The sequence below is a fragment of the Muntiacus reevesi genome, chromosome 3, assembly GCF_963930625.1.
Source record: "Muntiacus reevesi chromosome 3, mMunRee1.1, whole genome shotgun sequence".
Classification (NCBI taxonomy): Eukaryota; Metazoa; Chordata; class Mammalia; order Artiodactyla; family Cervidae; genus Muntiacus; species Muntiacus reevesi.
This window is the reverse complement of record NC_089251.1, coordinates 238,788,975-238,809,867: the sequence shown is the minus strand read 5'-3', so window position 1 is coordinate 238,809,867 and position 20,893 is coordinate 238,788,975. Positions and strand designations below refer to the sequence as shown.

At 39.0% G+C, this 20,893-nt stretch overlaps 1 protein-coding gene across 8 annotated transcripts in view; it reads left to right on the top strand.

Moving 5' to 3' along the window:
• Positions 1-20,893, top strand: part of GRB14 (growth factor receptor bound protein 14) — a 178,786-nt gene that overhangs the window by 107,584 nt on the left and 50,309 nt on the right. For all 8 annotated transcript variants that reach the window (XM_065931664.1, XM_065931657.1, XM_065931658.1 and 5 more), the window contains one exon: positions 19,315-19,471. In XM_065931664.1, coding sequence (XP_065787736.1) covers positions 19,315-19,471 — 157 coding nt within the window. The remainder of the gene's footprint in view (positions 1-19,314; positions 19,472-20,893) is intronic.

The window sequence follows — 20,893 nt, the reverse complement described above, 5'->3', positions numbered from 1 at the left end:
TTCACTATAATTCATAATATATCCATCTTCATTGTTGAATGGACTGTGTAATTGTTTTACTACTTAAACATATGGCATCCGTTTATTAGCCTCCAGTTTTCTACCCATTTCTATTGAGTTTCTGCTTTCTCGCTTAAGAAAAACTTTCTATTGAAATACCCTGTGAAAAGGCTTTCTGTTAATTGTTAATGCAATCAATCCTTTGTGTGAAAATATTTTGTCTATTAGTTTTTTTGTAAAGTTTATTCCTATGTCTCACTGGCTGCATTGTACTTCATAAGGTAAAAAACACACCACGTAATGTAGCATTTAAGTAAAGCTGAATATACTGAACTTCTCTTGTAAATGCACCAAATAAGAAGCATGTATTGAAATCCTTAAAAATCAAATCTGTTGTATAAAAAAAGAAAGCACCAAAACACATTTTGGCACGTAATTTTTGAATGATTTTGGTGACTTTAGAAACTGTAATGTTATTTCCATACCTAACTTTTAATGGTTAACTATCAGTGTATTTCATTAAGTCAGATGTTATGGTTTAATTTATTTGAAAATGACAAATCTTACAATTAGAGTTTTTTTTTAAAAGAAGTGTCTTTTTTTATTGTTCTTAATTTACTTTCTTATCCAATTGGCTACTTATTCACCAGGGACGTTTTACTTGGCAGTGAAATAGTATATGATAATTTTGCCAACATTTGTTCTTATCTTTCTTGATGTCTTTCTCTCATCTTGAGCAAATTTAATTAAAAATATTTTGCTTTGAGCCAGAATCTTTATTTTGATTTAGAATTAGTAGTATATTAATAATGACTATATAGATTTCCTGAGTCACTGGGAATGTGAAAAGATATAATAGCATATATCACATCTGTGTCCTTATGTTTGGGTTCTTCTTTATCCAGTTAATTTTGCAGTTTGGAATAACCAAGAAACTTTCATCGTGTGATATTTTTTGCATGACATGTTGGTGTGGTGGAAAGCATGCCACGTGGATTCTCCATTTCCTAGCTGCATGACCTTGGGCAAGTCACTTAAACTTGGCGTCATTACCTCCTCACCTATAATTGTTAAGAGATTTTCATTAAATGCTCTCTTTAGTCTTATTTGTGTCTAGAATTTTGTGAATTTGGATTTTTATAACTATAATCAAATATTTAAACCATTTCTTATTTTCTTAGTGTATAAAATATTAGAAAAAGATGCTGTCATCTTCAAGTATTTAGAGCAGTTAGTCTAGGGGAAATTGGTGTGAGTAAATAACATCCAACTCTGATTGGTAAGTAGCAAAACAAGGTTACAGTGATTATAATTACTATTAAGTCTGAGCTGCCAATAGATATATCATTGTGATTCCTCTTGGTCTTTTATAATAAGCTTCTAGCCAGATTTCTATTATAATAATTACATAAGTCAAAATTCCCTTTGCCCAAGTCCATGTTATTCCTTTCCTGTGAGTACACATATTAGATTTTCATATAATTTAGCACATCGTTTGCTGAAAATATGTAATACTATTTCTTTGTCCCAACATTTTAATCCCCAGAGGACCCATTGTCTGTAAGATTGTTCTGAAAATCTTAGTGTTACTCTTATTTTAGAAACTGCGTGTTTCTCTGACTAAAAAATATCCATCTGTTCTGGTCACACCATGCCTTTTTTCCCTAAGATAGGAAATTACTCTGTACTTGTAATTAACTTGTCAGTTTCTATATGCACCATAATTTAAGATGATACAAATTAATACAGCATTTCTCAAAGTATTTGGGGGGCAGCTCTTCCTTTTCCAAAGAATGTAGGTTTTTTTCCCACAGGTTTGGCATAGAGTTTGCTCATCCTGAATGAGTCGTGCTTGCAAAATAATTTGCCAGCTGAAATCCTAGTCATTTCAAAGGCTGAGGATATTTCTGAAAATGCCTAACAGTGCTAAGGAGTAAGTTTCTTATCAGCAAGTGCATATGATTTAACTGGGTATAAGATCTCCTGAGATGGATTGAGAACTTGAACTTTAACATGGCTCGTAACATGGTCTGGATCTTTTTTGTAGCAGATCAAATGTATTTTGATCTTTGAGGAATAGGGTATTTGTGTGGACTCTCTATGAAGTACCTTGGCAAGAGCATTTTACTTTCTCTAATTCTATTAGGATCTGATTTCCTTGATTCTAGTGAGTAGTTAATCAAGGTTCTGGTGAAGAAAGTTTCATCAGCTCGCTCAGAAATGACTACACCCTCATCAAGTGTGCTGAGTGGATTTTTTGCCTCATAGCATTTTTCTCAGGTCACTACTAGGTTAGGCCATTTCTGTTCAGATGAGAAGACTGAATCTCTTGAGTGTTGAGTAACTTATTAGGCAAGGTCACTCAGAAGGTCGATGGCAAAGCTAGAAATAGAATCTAGGTCTTGTGACTTCCAGGGTGCTTCTCTTATTAGATACGTGTTACCGCCCGAATTAATATGTTAATGAAATTGCCTTATGGTGTGTTTAATTGCCATTCAGCTTCTAATCTGAAATTAGCTCAGACAAATCCTTTCATCTTCCTCTGCACCTCCACCAACTCCCATATGCTCTAGTGTAGAAAACATTCTATTCAGAAAGCAATTGTGAGCAAAAAATGAGTGTGTGTGTATGCGCATGTGCACACACGCGCGCACGTGTGTGTGTGTGTGTGTGTGTGTGTGTGTGTGTATGTGAAAGAAAGAAAGAAGAGGGGAGAGGAGAATGGAGAGAATGAGAGACAGAGAGATGGAAATGCAGTTGTACCCAGTGCTCTAATTGGGTTCATTACATCAAGAAACTATTTTAAGGTCCCAGAGAGTTAACAAAAGACTGAAGCATTATAAGGCTTACACTAAGTGCAATATAAAATTCACATTCTTTTTATAGAAAGACTGCAAGACTGCAAGGTCAGAGGCCAGATGTTCATACTTTGATTCTGTGGGTAGGAAGGGTTCTACCTCAATCAAATTAAAATCATTTTGCAAACTATGTTTCCAAGCATTTCTACATTCTTTATCCATACTACAATTACAAGAGACTTTGAAAGGCACACAAAATTCTAACGTCTCTTCCAAAATCTCAGAGAAATAAGAGATACTTTTTAGAATATATTTTTCATAAGATTCAAATCATTTTGAAAATCCAAAATTCATGAGTATAATATGGAGCAAGGCCATTTACTGAACGATCCAGTTCCCGGATTATACAACAGAATAGTTTGTTATATTCATTTTCCTCCTCATACAATTAGAATTATTGCTATGAATTTCTAAAAACAATTTTGTAGAGAACGAAAGAATATAGATCTTCATGTTACTCTTTTGCCCGGAAACTTGTAAATACGTATGAAATCAGTCCAGGCCTATGTAGCAGCCACTGTGCTGCAGGACCTGGATCCACGGGGGTCCCCAGGACCTGGATCCACGGGGGTCCCCCCAGCTTCATGTGAAACTTCCACTCCAGCGCGTGGTTTTTCTCCTTGTGCTCCGAGCAGGGTGTGCTGTTTGTCCCTCTCTACTTCTGCACCCTGACTTGTGCTCCATGGCCTATAGACGACTCCAGGATCCTGTTTGTTCTCCCGAAGGCTCAGGCTGTGGTGCCATCTGAAGCTTTCTAAGACTCATTCTCATCACATCTGTCTTGATGATGTCTGGGCTCGGGTGTTAGTGGCTGTACCTTTGTTACGCATTCCTCAGTTCAGTAATGCCTGCTGGGTGACATCGGTTTCGTTATTACCTTTTATGATATTCAAATCTTATTATCGTATCCTTAGGTATCTTACACTTTCTGACTTTTCATATTTGACTTTTAGTTTTCTTTGTGGACCTCATATATCTTTTATACATCTTGCTCTATTTGGTTTTCAAATTTTGGTGGATTTTGTTTTATAGCTAGATTTTACACTTTTAAGGAAAAGACTCTTTAAATAAAGTGCTTTGTCAGTTGCAGGCTGAATTTAATTTCATGTAACCGGAAAACTCAAATGACAGTGTATTAAACAGGGGAGAGATTTATTTTTCTTTCTCTTTACAAGAAGAATTGTTCCAAAGCTAACCTAGCCTACTGCAGTTTCCTCAGGCAACCAAGCCCCTTGCTTTCTATTGTACCGTCCTTAGTGTGGGTCCCTTTTCCTTTTATGGAAAGACAATTGCAAGTCGCTAGTCATCCTGCTCACATTCCTAGCATACAAAATGGGAGGAACCAAGGGTATACAAACTACTTCTGTCAGTTATTAACGGGCCACCAGGGAATAACCAGGAGCTTCTGCTGACTACTTACTGGCCAGGGTCGTGTCATGTGGTCTGGACCAAGGAAAGCCTGGCCATGTAGGCCTTGAACTCCACAAGCTGCCTTCTCATCAGAATCAGGAGATAGGGAGGATGGTTCTTTGTGGGCAACTAGCTGAGAAGTGCCTCCTACATATAAGGCATGCAAAAAATGTTTGTCCCTTAGATTTCGATTATTGTCATGCCAGCTACAAGATATGGCTATGCTTTTTGAACAAATGTATTTTATTGCTTGATTGGAGACAGTAAATGTCTAGTAAGTGGGGAGAGAGCAGATTTCCTGAGAAGGGGAGGCTACTGGAGATCGCAGATGGTAACTTGACTTTAGGTGACTGACTTGCTTGAAAGGTGAGGTCTTGAAGTGGTAGTGAGTACTGTTTTTGCTTATTTGCCTGGAGTCCCCATTCCTGCTAAACCTTAATCTTTCTGCTGTCCTTTTAATTTTTATACAGGGTAACATAGTTGCATATTCACCCAGGAAGGGTACCACATAGATGAATGGATTTTGTGTTTTCACGGAATGTTTCTTTTCCCTTAAAGTGCACTTTTAGGAAGTGTAATAGAGTGGAGATTCTATTTTAGAGTCAGGAAACCCTGAATTTGAACCCAGCTCTGTCACTGATCAGTGTTGTGACTTTAGGTGTCTTCTTTTTAAACCTTTCTAACAGTCAGTTTCTCTGTCTTGGGAATGATGGTGCTTCCTTACAGAACAGTTGTGAGGATTAAATAGCATAAATATTTAGAAGCACTTGACATGTAGTAGAAGCTCAACAAATGTGAATTTCTTTTTTTTCCCCCCTCATCTGGCATGTTTTACTAGTTTCATAAACAGTTTAAAATCTGCCTATTAAAAATGGTGGAGCGGGGGTTCTATCCTGTTAAGTAGGTGTCCAAAAATTTTCTTGTAACAAATGAATCAACCAAAAAGTACTTGTCCTTGATACAGTGCAGCCAGGGAACAAAAGACAATCTGTCTCTCAAATTCTTGTTGCCTCTGCTCACTTTCTGAATGAAGACTCTAATTTGAATTAAAAAAATTAATCCAACTATTATATGCTGATAAATACTTTTTTAAACATCTGGGAATATAGATTTAAATATAAGAAGATAGGTATTTAGATAATATCTCCTTTCACTCTCCTAGGGAATATCCGTCAGGGACTTCTGGGTTATATATAATATCTGAAAGAGGTACAGTTGTACCTAGTGTTAAGACATTACTGGACTGTGAGCTATAGGCTGATAGGGGCTGTGTCATTTTTGATCATCACTAGACTCAAGTGCCCAGCACAGGGAATGTACAAAGCTGAGATATAATTCCTATTCATTGAATAAACACATTTAAAAAAAAAGTAAACGGGGCATTTTTGATACTGACCTGTTACTGGCATTTCGTTCTTTGCTTTTGTCTCTCTGTAGCACTCCTTTCCTTTTCCGTATTCCATACCGTGTGGTGAGAAGCCATGCACCCAGGGCCCATTTTAGCTGGCCCACCCTGCTTTTTCATGAGCTCTGTTTCACCCCACCTCCCAGCCCCCAGCTTGTTGCCCTGGGCAGTTTTGAGCTCTCCCGGCCGTCCGCATACCCCAATAGAAATAAAGGCAGCTATACTGTGTTCAGCACTAGTTACACGGTCTCTTTAATCCTCTTAAGAACCCTAAAGGATTGGTGGGCAAACCCAGTCTGGGATGAGAAAAGTGAGCCTTGGAGAAGTTACCCAGAGCACAGTGCTAGTGAAAGATGAGGCAGGACTGAGCCCGGGCGCTGTAGTCTGCTTAGTCGCTCGGTTGTGTCCAACTCTTTGCAACGCCATGGACTGTAGCCGCCAGGTTCTTCTGTCCATGGAGATTCTCCAGGCAAGAATACTGGAGTGGGTTGCCATGCCCTCCTCCCAGAATTTTCCCAACCCAGGACTTGAACCCAGGTTTCCCGCGTTGCAGACAGATTCTTTACTGTCTGACAGGTGGATTCTTTGCCATCTGAGCCACCAAGGAAGTCCAGGAATACTGGAGTGGGTAGCTTATCCCTTCTCCCAGGATCTTCCCAACCTAGGAATCCAGCCAGGGTCTCCTGCCTCGCACGTGGATTCTTTACCAGCAGAGCTGCCAGGGAAGCCCATCTGTAGTCTACTCATTGGACAAATCTCACCTTTTTTTCTTTAACCACTCTGTCTTTTGCTTTCCTAGTTATTTTTTCCTTGATGTGCACTCAGTCTTGCCTCAAAGATATAGTGATCAAACCATATGAGAGAGTTCATTGGACCTCAGTAGAAATCTCTTGGGACTTATTTTGCTTTCAAAAATGTATAATAGTGGTCACTATTATGAATGGAATGCTACGAGTTTGCTGTCACTTTGCCTGTTTTACAGGATGAGAAATCTAAGACTCATAGGTGATAAGCTGGTGGTCTAGGATCTGATCACAGAGCAGATTTTGGGAGTCCACCATGGCCTCAAGCACCTGGTCTGAACCTCTGCACGACTGAGGGCCATCCCTCGTATTAGTTTGCAAACTGCAATGTCTGGTCCACTTTTGGCAATGAAAGGAGATTAAAAATAGCTGGGCTGATTAACAGTCTAAGACTCTTGCTCGGGCTGGTCTTAGGGCTGACTCTCCGGGCCATGCCTCAGTGCCCTAAGCCAACTCTAGAAAAATAAGAATCTCTTTTTGGCAGAAAACAAGAAGTAAGACTTTTGGTTATTTCAGTTATTAAGCTCTCTGAAAGGATAAAGATTTTCTACTCCCATAGGATATTAAAAATGCTTGCTCTTAAGACAGTTTCAAAAGAGGGATTAAAAAACCATTTTGGCAAAACAGCATTGTCCTATGTTGTTTATAGCTTCCTAATTGGACTTCATATTTGGATATACACATTCAGTTGTGTCTGTGAAGATACCAGGAGTTTTATTTTATGGTTTTAGAAGTCATATTAGTTGGGGTAGTTTTATCAGGATTTGAAGAAAAATTTTGGCATGATCATTCCAAATGCCAAGGAGGATCTTCAACTTGAGTTCCAGGAAAGGGGACTTTATATTATATACCACCTGAAGTGACATACATATATATTTATATATATATATAAATATAAATATATACACACCACCCTCCACCCCATCCCTAACCCTTCTTATTAAAGATTTAAACATGATTTATCTTAAAAATTCAAATAGTTCAGAATGTTTAAAAATAGATTTAAATTTGTTAGAAGCTTGCAGCTATTTTAAGCAGGACCTCTATAGGGTTAATAATAGTAAAAGTGAAAAAAGTAAAAGTTACTCAGCCGTGTCCAGCTCTTTGTGACCCCATGGGCTATACAGTCCATGGAATTCTCCAGACTAGAATACTGGAATGGGTAGCCTTTTCCTTCTCCAGGGTATGTTCCCAACACAGAGATTAAACCCAGACCTCCCACACTGCAGACAGATTCTTTACCAACTGAGCTACCAGGGAAGCCCAATAATAATAAAGCAATATTAAATATTAAAGGGCTAACAAAGCAACTTTCAAAGCATCCTGTTTTCTTTCTCTATTTGCACTGAGAAATAAAGACTCCCTCTGCTGGCTGTTTCTGAATATGCCTTTTTTTTTTTTTTCCTGGTAAGTTGTGCTGAAAAAAGTGAAATACAAAGAATAACTTTTTTGACATTCAAAAAGTTGGGTGCTTTGAGCCGTATTTGCATATAGTTGCATATTTGGGTTTTCAATCATCTAATGTGTTTATCCAAGATGTCCTGTCAAAACAGCAGCGTAAAGTTGGGTAAGCAAACTGGAAAGACCAGGTAGGAACCCGGAGACGTGTTCCCTGGTAGGTTCTGCCAGTGAGCAGATGGAGATCCCCTGGCAAGTCAGGTCCTCTTCAGTCTCAGCTTCTTCACTTGTAAAATGAGAAGATTTCAGTGGGTGTTTCTAAGAGTCCTGGCAGCCTTACGTATTTTATAATTCTAACAGTATTGATGCCATTTTTTTTTTTTATAGGAATGTGCTTGTACTTAGTCACTCTCTTGTGTCCGACTCTTTGCAACCACATGGACCATAGCCACCCCAGGTTCCTCTGTCCTTGGGATTCTCCAGGCAAGAACACCGAGTGGGTTGCCATTTCCTACTCCATGTTATGGAAATATACATGTTTTATACTGATACACATGCTTTGCACTGATAGAAAAGAAATATTTAGAAAAGTGAGAAAAAGGTAAAATTATAAAAAATGGATATAAATCAGTTTTCCCTAGTGCTATCACAATATGGGAATGTTAGGTCTACAAAGTTATAGTTTGCATGCTGTTAAAAATTCATACAATAATACCCGCAGGTGTATCAGAAGACTGACTATCGCATATTTCACTGATTCTCTGGCACCTTACATCACAAAAAGTATCATTATCTTATATGCTTCCAATTAAACTATGCCGTAACCATTGATGGTAAGTTACGCCTAAGGTTCAGAGAAGTTAAATGTGAGAAGATGTGCTTTTGAAAAATCACTGAAACAGGTAGGTCCTAAAAGTGCTTCGGTTGATGCCAGGCATCAAGAATTTACAACAAAAAGTCTGATGGGTCCTGGGCTCTAATAAATATTCTCTTTCCTCTCCTCATGTTTTCTCCTCTTTTCTAAACTCTTCTCTCCTTGCCCCTCCCCTACTTGTCCTTCTTCCTCACTGTGTGAAACAGTTATTAACTTTTTTGCTTAGGCATGTCTTATGGTTATTCTGGGAACAAACGACTGCTGAAAAACTGAAATGAGATACTGGAATAACATTGTGTCCAACATAAGCATGACCAGTGGTTTTCTGCTTTAAATATGAATAAGCATTAGCACTTGTGAAGGGTTTTTTTTTTTACTTCAAAGATGAATTAGTCAGCACTGGCATCTTCACAGGAATTACATGAGTTTTAAAAACACTGAGGCTTCAGAGAACACTCCTTTGATGAAGTTACTGGGAACATTAGAGTGGGATTTGTGCTTTGACCCTTTTTATTTGTGTTGGATTTATGTCCTAAAATAACATGAATATATTCATATGTATATGTGTATGTCCACAGTTTGGGATATTTTTAGACTTAATTTTAATGTTTACTTTCTTTTATATTGAAATTGGAGCTGTTTCTTTTGCCCTTTTCCCTACCACATAACAGAGCACAACGAAAGGCCTTCTGATATCTTGCTTTATAAAATTGGGCGCCCGTTTGAGTTAGTCTTTCTTGCTCTCCTTGAGAGAGAAAGAAAGTCCAAGGAATGAGCAGTCTGCCTGGCTCTTGACCTGAGAAGGAGAACAGAAAGGATCAAGAATAGAGAAGAGCAAAGGGGCTTGAAGGAGAGTTTCTGGGCCCCTCTTTGCCTGCAGACACACTTTTTCTCTTGGTTGGAAGCCTAGACATGGCATGATTCTCCAGTGTCACCGATCCAGATTGTCAGGTGGGGCAGTGCTAAATCCCCTGCCATGCCAGGCCTGGGGCATTTCCAGTAGTGAGGCCACACTGGACCTCAGGGCCTGATGCTAGACGGGAAATGAATTCATACAGCAAAAAGCTTCATCCTGGCTTTCTGAATTCATACGAAACTCCCAGAAGATCTGTATGGATCCCCAGCCACACTGACGCTTTAACTCTGAGTTAGTTCTCTTTATCCCAGCACACACTGTAATGTTCCTGCTAAAATGTGATAACCTCCAGATGTAACCAAGTTGAGGATTTTTACAGAGGTGGTGTGGGGATGATCCACCTTGTGACCTTGAGGGATTGTAAACTGATATTTAAAGAGCCTGGATCCATAGTTACTTGATGGAATGGCCTCATCAGACCCTGAGCTATCCACCTCTGGTTTCAAATGTGAGAAAAAGAAAACAAAACAAAAAAAAAAATCAAAACTTTAATTTGGTTAATAAGCCATTGTCAAATAGATTTTTCTATTACTTGTAACTGAACTTGTTCCCAAATGATTAGATCACCATGTGGTTATTTATCATTCTCTTACCACTTGATAATCTTATTCTGGTAAAACTGTCTTTTTAAAACTTAATTATCTATTTCCAGCCATTGAAAAAAAGGTAGTTTGCTGTCTGTGTATATTAAAAAGGATCCCCTCTTGGGGTGCCTTCCTCGCTGGTTCGCATTGATGGAAACCAGTGTCTGGCAGTGCTGGGCCGGGATGCTGCTTCCCCAGGCCTCCCGGCGCCCACGCTTCCTCACCTGGTCCTCGGAACTCGGTCTCTCTCATCTCAGCTGAGTCTTCCATCTCGTTTCATGCACAGTTTTTGCCTCTTCAGTCCAAGTATCTTTGCTCATGATATTTGTTCCACCCATATGGTCATTATTTTTTTTTTCAAACTCTCACAAACTCCTAGAGATGTCATCTCATCCACCTTTGTTGAGTCTGCCGATTTCTTGGAAACTTTGCCTGTGTTTTCTCTTTGGTCTCATGCGGGCCCTTCCTGCCCTGGACGTTTTTAAACCCGGTGAGGTTTCCAAGCTACTGTTTTGGAATCCCTAATATTGTCTCCTGCAGAGCCGTTCATGATGGTATCAGTCGTCACTAAAGGAGTGTTTACCCTGTGCTAGGCACTGTGCTGGCTGCCGGGGGACATGGTGGGAATTGCATATTCCCATCCCTGGTGTCAGGTAGCATGCTGAGTAGTGGAAGCTGATGGATAGTGATCACATAGCTGCACGTATGCATACATGAAACAAAGGGCTGGGACCTCAACTGGGGGGAGCGTTGAAAACTTCCCCACAGAATGGATGGTTTATCTGAGGGAGCAGAAGCAGAAGGTGGAGGGACAGTGTTGTAGGCAGTGGTAGTAGGAGGTGCAAAGACCCCATGTCAGGAAGGGGCATGGCTGTTTGAAGAAACTGGGAAAAATAAGATCAGAGTTAGAAAATAAGGGAAGGATCATAGGGAATAAAATTGAAAGGGGCCACCGGAGTATGAAATGGACCCGTTTATGTCATTCATTTCTTGTAATTCTGATATTGGTGACAGTATCAATTTTGAGTTAATATCAGATAGCTAATTGAACATGTACTGCTCATGCTTAAATAAAATATGTTGTTGAATGTCTCGTCTAATGACAAGAATTTAAGTCCCTACTATCTGATTTCTCTAAACTATGTACTGTTTTCTCTTAATAAATATTTGACAGCTAGCAAAATATGAAGGGTAGCAATAAGGAAGCAACAGCTTTTCTTGAACTGTTAGGATCTTTTGGAACAGTCTTTGTTTTTAAATATAACGTTTTGCTAGAGGTTTGGAAAAAGCAAGAATGAATATATTATTTGCCATTTCCTTCAAGGGAACACACTGAGTTGCTTAATTCAAAATATCTGTCTCTTCTTATCTTAGGACGTTGCATTCCTTATTTAGAAGAATGTAAAAATCCAGGGCTACTCTGACCTCTATATAAAAACATTTCACTGTTTTAGGTACATTGCCTATCTGTTAAAAATAATGGAGAAAAAAAATCTGAAGCATTAAAAGATATCTGTATAATCTGGCTGTACTTGGATGATAAAATTTTAAAGAGCAGTAGAAATAAGCTTTACTTTGGGACCTAGTTGAAATCAAATTTCTATGGACTTTACCTTGTTCCCTATTTTCTATTAATTATATATAAACATCATATATAATTAATAGGTATAATAAATGCATTTATCTTTCTTTTGAAAAGTTATGTAATTTTATTCTAGTAAGATCTTGGTATTTAAATGATGGTGTTTAACTTATATTTAATTAAATATTAAATGTGGTATGTAAGGGTACTTAATCTAAAAATCGAATTTAATTTTCCCCAAAATAGAAACTTTGACACAGAAAATGGCCATATCCAGTGGTCTTTTTCCTTCCCTTTTGTTTATTCTTTCTTCTTTTTTTTAAAAAAACGGTCTCTTGCTTCATCCTGTAGATTCTTGCTCATGTAGTTATGCTTAGTCTGTGCTTGTTTTTTACCTGCTGAATGATTATCACCTTTTCCTCTTTTCTCTGAAGAAACAAACTAGTAAATGGGGGAAGGTTATCAAGTAGCTAGTTACTTACCAGTGGGTCCAGCGCCCCTTTTTGCTCTGTGGTTTCGCCAAATGACCAGATGATGACCCTGAGTATTTCCCCATATTCTAGGATGAATCCAGTTTGGAAAGGAACTAGTCATCCTGTTCCATCACTTTCTGGAGTCTTTGGGAAGGATGAGAAAGGCTGACTGCTTAGCGCCTGCCCAGGCCTTTCCTGAGACTTCCCACATAATCTGCTCTGAGAATCAGAGTTTCTGGGGAAAATAACAGATGACTACTGTGTGTGCTTTGAGGGCAAAGCAATACATATCAAATTGACTTTCAACTTCAGTCTCTAATTTTTGGCAATAGCCTTTGTCTTATGTTTTAAGTCGTTCATCTCCTTTAGTCCCTAGACTTTCAGATTTCTTTTCTGAAGTTAACCATTTCTTGCTGTCTTTGTATGTTTGAACATTGTTGTGTCTACTGCTGTCAAAATGAGTTATGTTAATTTTTTAATCTCTTGCCTCCACTTATTTTTTATGAAAGGCCAGTCTAGGGGAGTTGGGGTGTAAAGTATATAAACTGCCTTGATAAGGATGTCAGCCAAAACAGAGATCTGCTCCATCCCCATGCCGGCATGTCCTCTTGCAGGGGCTACTGGGTCTTTCTATTACGTTTTCATTGCTGGATGCCACATGCTCCCAGAGCAGTTTAAACTGTAAACCACGCTAAAGGCCAAGGCTGCTCTGGCAGGATTGCAGCGACACTTGAGGGCTTCTTCAGCACAGCCTGTGTGTACATTGTTGGCTATCCTCTGGAGCTCTCTCTGTTCATCCTAGTGGGATGTTATAGACAGATTTTAGCAATGCTTGTCTTTCTTGCTAATCAAGTGTCTGCTCATTGATGAGACAAAGACAGTTCCTGTTCTTCTTTAGGGTTCTGGGAGGATTTCTTCTTGCTAAGATACATTGCAAATAATCTTGTGGATCAATTGATATGACTTCTTTTTACCCTATTTTTTTTTTTTAACTTTATATAGAAAGTTGAGGATTTGGGCCACTGCATTGGAAATGTATAATATCCCTTTATTAAATAGCATGATTATATGATCTCCATATCTCTCTGTTTTTATCTTTCAGCATGTGGAGGAAATAGAATACCACTGTTTTGCTCTAATGATTCATAAGAGCAACCCTGCTATTTGGTTTTAGTATGCTCACAAAAGTTTGTACCTTAGTTTAAATATGTAGTAGTCATGTAGTTTCACGTATGACTTGACATTTTTCTTAAATAGGAAAGTTTAGTGTAGTAATAATATTGGCAAGGGGCATATTCAACCTACTAAAGAGTTAAGGGTTAGATTATCTTTCCCCTTTTCATAAATTTCAAGGAGAAATAAGTAGAAACAAAAATGAGACATTTTAACAAAGCCTTTATCAACCAAAAATGTAATTTTATCATTTGTTGATAAATGTGTATTTTGGACAAATGTCAGCATTAAATGGAACTTTTTTTTTTAAGAAGGATTTGAAATGGAGTTCAAGCAAAAATATTGAGTTTTTCTCCTAACAAGTGTTATTTATTTAAAAAATGGGTACATGCACTTATTCCAGAAATTTAAATTAGCCTTGTCCTTCTAAATTTATGTGTCTCAATTCTTGGCAACTTTATTTTTTTAAAAATTTGTAGCAACGTCAACTGAAGAGATTAATGGCATTTCCTGGTTGGTTAGATGTCTTTTTCATTTTCCCCAATGCTTACCTCTTGCTCTGTTCTGTTCTCTTCTTGGATTTGGCTTAGACTTTAAAATATGTCCAGATTTTCATTTTGTAGTTCGTCTGATGTAAACAATAGAGCGTGAAAAATAAGAGGCATGCTTCCGTTATCCTGCGTGATGGGAGTTTATTGTAAGAAAGCATGGGGGCAGTCAAGAAGTCCAGGGAACCTGTCCACTGGCCACCAGCTCATTCCCAACCCCTGGCATGGAGTGGGCAGTGGCCTCTGAGGGTACTGAAATGGAGGCTTATCATTGTTCCACATGAAGTCAGATCCAAGTCAGATCTTCTTGTCCTCTCAGGATTGGTCATCTTCATGTTGCTTTAGGCAAACGCTCCCACCTATGCTTGACCACAGCAGCATGGCAGACGGCATCTCTTAGCACCTCAGCAGTTGTCTGGCACTGAGATTTGTCTGAAGGCAATGAAGACACAGGCGTAAGAACAATAGCCTTCCCAGCTGCAATCTCAGGAAACACTGAGATTCCAAACAGATCTTGGGATCTTAGTGAGCAATACATCTTAACCCTAAAGTAAAGGCATTGAATTGAGGGCTCAGACACTTCGTCTGATTTTGGCAGTGTCTCCAGATTTTTATTTCTTAGTTTTTCTGATATAAAATGACCTTATAGCTGCCTCAGTGACTCCAAAACTCAGAACTGTCTGCTGATGGCAATATTGTCAGTTCTTTCCTAGGACTATTTATAAGAAAAATAGAACAATTTTAATTTCCTGAGCATTAGAATTTGATCAGTTTATACTTTTGCAACAGGAAATTTTTTCTAAATTAAAATTACAAATATGCATTGAGTATTATGTACAAAACATTTTGCATGGGTACAAAGTTCATTTGTTCCAAAGATCTTTATTAAGCCATACATTTACTTGGGCTCAGTCTCTGGGATATCATGTCAAATGGTGAGTAAGTAGAGATTTTCCTTAAAGGAGCTTACTAGTACAGTTGAGGAGAAAGATATTCAAATAGAAAATTATAAAATAAGAGACTGAAAGGGGCACATTAGAAGGCCAAGGGCAGTCAAGGGAGACTTTCTGGAGGAAGTGCTATTGAAATTGGAGCCAAATGATAAGTAGGTATTTGCCAAATAAAGCATGTTGTTGGTGGTTGAAGCAAAGGTTTCAAGTAGAGGATACCTTATGAGCAAATGGAAGGAGTAGCAAATGTATATCGTATTTGTCTACGGTCAGAGTGACCTGTTCCATAGGCTGACTTGCTGGGGGTACCCATGCTGTAAGGGGCTTCTCAAGTGGCTCAGTGGTGCAGAATCTGCCTGCCAGCGCAGGAGGTGCAGGTTTGATCCCTGGGTCGGGAAGATCCCCTGGAGAAGGAAAGGGCAACCCACTCTAGTATTCTTTCCTGGAGAATCCCATGGACAGAGGAGCCTGGCGGGCTGCAGTCTACGCGGTCGCAAGGAGTCAGACACGACTGAACGACCGAGCACACCCATGCGTGCTGTGCGTGTGCTAGAGTGTGGGCTTCCTTCCCTGGGGCCCCACTTCCCTGGTTCTCTGTTTCACTTCATCTTTCAGACTTTTCTTGCCTCTAACTCGCCATGAAATATGGGAATTTCTCAGGGTTCAGCCCTAGATTCTTTTTTTTCCCTCATGCTTCTTCCTTTTCTCCCTTGTCTGATACATCCATGTCCACAAGTTTGTTTACCACCTATAAGCTCAGTGATTCTTAAGTCAATTCTGAACTTAGGGTCCTACACCCCTCTTACGACCATCGTGTTTACGACTTGTTTCCTTAGGACCATGCTCTCTGTTTGCTGATCCTGCCACCCCTGACTCTGTTAATCATTAGAACCTGCCGGGTTTCTTCTTGCCCCAGGGACTTTGCCTGACTTCACTTCCCTTATCCTGAAATGCTCTTACCCTGTTTTTGCGGAGCTACTGCCCACTCCTCCTTCAGGTCTTAGCCTGAATATCACTTTCCCAGGGATGTCTTTTGGGCTTCTCCTAACACCCATTTGATGACTAACATACTGCATTTTTATGTCCTACTTTCTAATTATCATTTTTAATATTGCTTTCCCCACTGTGCGTCAGCTCTCTGAGGGCAACAGCCAACTCTTTCACTGGCATACATGTGCATGCTCACTCAGTCGTGTCCAACTCTTTGCGACCCCGTGGACTGTAGCCTGCTAGGCTCCTCTGTCCATGGGATTTTCCAAGCGAGAATACTGGAGTGGGTTGCCATTTCCTTCTCCAGGGGATCTTCCTGACCCAGGAATTGAGCGCACATGTCCTGTGTCTTCTGCATTGACAGGTGGATTCTTTACCACTGAACCACCTAGGAAGCCAGCCTTATATTAAAACACTTAGCAGAGGATGGGCACTTTGCCTGGGAACTTTGTACAATGAGCTGCTTGGGTTAGGACAATGAAGAGGCCCTGAAGAATTTTAGAAGAGTGACCTGATATGATCGGCTATTAGAAAGTTTATTCCTCTAGCAGTATGGAGGACTTAGAGAAGGTCTATGGCTAGAACAACGGAGTTAAGTAGGTGGATATTACCACTAGAATTGTACAGTCTCATAGCGCACATATTATTAAAACACAAAAACTTCAAAAGTTCCTTGGTTCAAGGGTGCAGGGTTATTCTCAGGACTCTTTTCATCTCTTGGCGTGATTTATTCCATGTGGGATCCTATTTTTCCACAGTCTTTCTCTTTGTGAACAGTAGCAGCCACACCTACCCCTGCCCAATGGAAAAGAAGACCCACTTTATGATGTCCAGATTGGCCCTGATCAGCTCTGATTAGGTCATGCCCCCATCTCTGAAATAGTCATTGTTGCCAGGGAAACTCCGGGCGTTGATTGATCCATCTAGATAATATATTCTCTGTGGAGCTGTGGCAATCATGCAGTGGTAAACTGGCTCTAAAAATTTTTTCTTTAAAAAAGACCTATTTGTAGCATTTGCCAAATTCTTCAGTACACATTCTCCCACCATGGCTGATTTCAGGATGCCTGGCTGGCCAAGTTCCTGAATGTTTAACAGTCAACTGTGACGAGCAAGTTCCAGCAGCTCCACTACTCTGTCGCTGAGCTGAAGTTAGAGCTGCCAGCATCACAGAGACTAATGGTGAGGGAGACAGTGGTTCTCTGAAAGCCGATCAGCATGCAGTTAGATGAGGAGCCAGTGCCTGGTAGCCAATCCAGCCAATAAGACTGTGCATAACTTATACTTTGGTGTCCTTATTTTATTTTAAGCCCTTGTTTTTAAAGTTCTTATGTCATTTTCTTGAGTAACATTTTTAAGACCTTATAATATTGCATTTTGTGAAAGTATTGTTGTTTACCACTCTTTTATTGTGGACTATTTAGGTTGATAGGACATATGCAGTGCTTTGCAGGACATATCTATGCCTAAAGCTATTTTCCCCACATTTAGGACAGATTTACTGAGATAGTTTGCCTAAGTGAAATTACTAAGTTGAAGAACTAGCCTCTCTAATGCTTTTGATACTTTCCAATAGATGTAAAAAATAGTTTTACCAATTTATAACACTCTGTCATTGTAAGAGAGCAACTGTTTCATTCCAGTCATTTTATGTAATTAGAAAAATAATCAATAGGAGAGAATTGATACATCATTTTAATTTTCATTTATTTGAATTGCTAAAAATGTATAAATGTCAACATTTTTATAGCAAGAATATTTCTTACATTGAGTTTTCTTATAGCTTCTGGACATTTGTGTGTGTTGATCTTACTATACTGCTTTCATAGGTATTTCAGTCAGTTCAGTTCAGTCGCTCAGTCGTGTCTGACTCTTTGCAACCTCATGAATCGCAGCACGCCAGGCCTCCCTGTCCATCACCAACTCCCAGAGTTTACTCAAACTCATGCCCATCGAGTCGGTGATGCCATCCAGCCATCTCATCCTCTGTCGTCCCCTTCTCCTCCTGCCCCCAATTCCTCCCAGCATCAAGGTCTTTTCCAATGAGTCAACTCTTCGCATGAGGTGGCCAAAGTACTGGAGTTTCAGCTTCAGCATCAGTCCTTCCAGTGAACATCCAGGACTGATCTCCTTTAGGATGGACTGGTTGATTTAGTTCATCATAAAGTTGGATGCATGAGACAAGTGCTCAGGGCTGGTGCACTGGGATGACCCAGAGGGATGGGATGGGGAGGGAGGTGGGAGGGGGGTTCAGGATGGGGAACACATGTAAATCCATGGCTGATTCGTGTCAATGTATGGCAAAAACCACTACAATATTGTAAAGTAATTAGCCTCCAACTAATAAAAATAATTTGGGGGAAAAAAAGCAAAAAAAAAAAAAAAAAGTGCTCACTTTTTTAAAAACCAAAAAAAAAAAAAAACCCATAAATAATTTAATTTATAAATGACATGCCATAGTTAATAGAAATTCTAGCAGGTAGCACAACTTGATAAATGTTGAAGAGAGTGATGTATATGAAACTTTCTCTGATTCTGTATGTTTTGGGGGTGACATAAGCTGCTGTAATAGATAAATACAAAATCACAGTAAGTTAGCAGTAAAAGTTAACTTCTTGCTCTTGTCAAAGTTCCTTGCAGGCATTCCTACTTGAGCTCCTTTTGGTGGTCGTTCAGAGACAAAGCCTCCTTCTGGCCCATAGCTCTGCTATCCTCTTTAGGTCTTTGTCATCATCTCCATTCAGTGAGCAGGTGGTGTAAGAGAATGGAGGACAGTATGTGGGAGAGCTGTAGGGACTAGACCTGTAAGTGCCACATTGCATGTACTTACATCCTATTGGCCAAATTTCAATCCTGTGGACACAACTACTTGCAAGGCAGAAGAGAAAAAAGGATTTTGTGACCATCTGGCCAATCTTTGCCAAAGTTCCTTTAAGCTGAAATAGAGAAATCTTTGCTGCTATTACAACTTGTGTATATCTGAGAATAAATCACCTGTGCTACTTGGATTATGTACAGATTAAAATATGGAATGGAAAATTTTAAATGTTGATAAGAGATGAATAGCTTTTTAGTAGATCAGAGTGGTGGAAAATGACATTGAATGGTCATTGAATGGCCTGAAGTTTACACACTTAACAGATTGGAAGTTGTCGGACAGAGTGACTTTGACATGTTATAAACAAGTCTTGGATGGGCAACCATTTGCTTCATGTATAAGAAAATTAGATGTAAAATAGACTGTATGAGGAATTTGTAATTAGCTCAACCAATAAGTTCAATGACTTGTTAGAATGATATTTTTAACAGACTATTCTAGCTTATTTTTTTTTAAATTTCTACCTACACAGGTAATTAAAGTATATAGTGAAGATGAAACCAGCAGAGCTTTAGAGGTACCCAGTGACGTAACTGCCCGAGATGTTTGCCAGCTGTTGATCCTGAAGAATCATTACATTGATGACCACAGCTGGACCCTTTTTGAGCACCTGCCTCATATAGGTCTAGGTAAGGACACAAAATCATGGTCATATCATTGTTTTTCTGTCCTTTATAATTTTGATCATATGGCAAAGGTTTGCTTCACTTATGGAAAGAACAGAGGACAGTTACGAATCATCCTTTTCTTTGTTTTTAATTTTTGTTGTGGTGATTGAGAGAAAAATGAAGTAGCACTAGAATAGAAATAAGGATAGAAATATTACAAATTTCCCACCTCTCATTGTTTCAATAATGATCTATGGAAATTTGGGAGCTAAACCATAGAGTCTAAGTTGATGAAAAGATACATTGCATAAAAATTTTTAGTAGCACAAAGAAAATTTTTGAGAGGTTAATAAAATATGCTGTAATGTGAGCTACATTTTACATTAATTATAGTACAGCCATGGGAAATACCCATAGTGGTGTTTAACTTTATGTGAGTGTATGCCCTAAATTTTTCTTAAAAAAATAAATAATTCCTTCACATTTGAAAGTCATAAACATAAAAAATAGTCTTATTTTCAGTTGGAAATGCATCTCTGTATTGTAAAGTTGTAGAGGCTTTTCCTCTCAAACCTTTTAAAAACTTATCAACTGTTTCCATTCTCCTGATAGAATGGGACAGACTTTAACAACAGTTTTGTCTCCCTTTTCTTATTTTTACAGATATTGCTGTTAAAAAACATGTTCCCACAGTAGGTAGATGAGAAAGGAAGGAGTGTATTAGGACAGTGCCATTTTAGCACTGTCCTTAGCGTTTTGCACTGATTTTAGCATTGATTCTATTTAAGAATCATTTTAACACTGACTCTTAGCGTTTTATGTTAGTTTCCCTTGGCTACTGTGGCAAATCAGCATAAACTCGGTGGCTTAAAACAACCGAAGTTTATTCCCTTACCATTCTGGAGGCCAGAAGTCTGAAATCAGTATCAGTGGGTTAAATTCAAGGTATCTTCAGGGATGAACTTCTTCTGGAGGTTCACGAAGAGAGTTCCTGTCTTGTCTCTTCTAGCTTCTTGTGGCTGCTGGCAGGCCTTGGCTTATGGCTGCGTCACTCTGCTCTCTCCCTCCATGCTCACACTGTGTCCTCTTCTGTCCATGTGCAATCTCCCACTGTCACTGTCTTATCAGAACAGTAGCATTTAGGGTTTATGCAGCATAACCCAGGGTAATCTCTTTATTTCAAGATCCTTAAATCAATTATATGTGCAAAGCTTTGTTTTCTTTTGTTCTTTATCATGTAAGGTAACGTTCACAGGTTCCAGGGATTAAGATGTAGGTATCTATCATTTAGCCTACCACCAACTCCTTTGCATTATATATCAAACAACTTAGTAGTAAATCATCAAAATTATTTTAAATAATCTGTCAGTGACAGCACAGTTTGTTCCTTCAATTTGTTTAAAGAACTGAGAATTTTATACCTAGCTATGAGAGTCATTCACT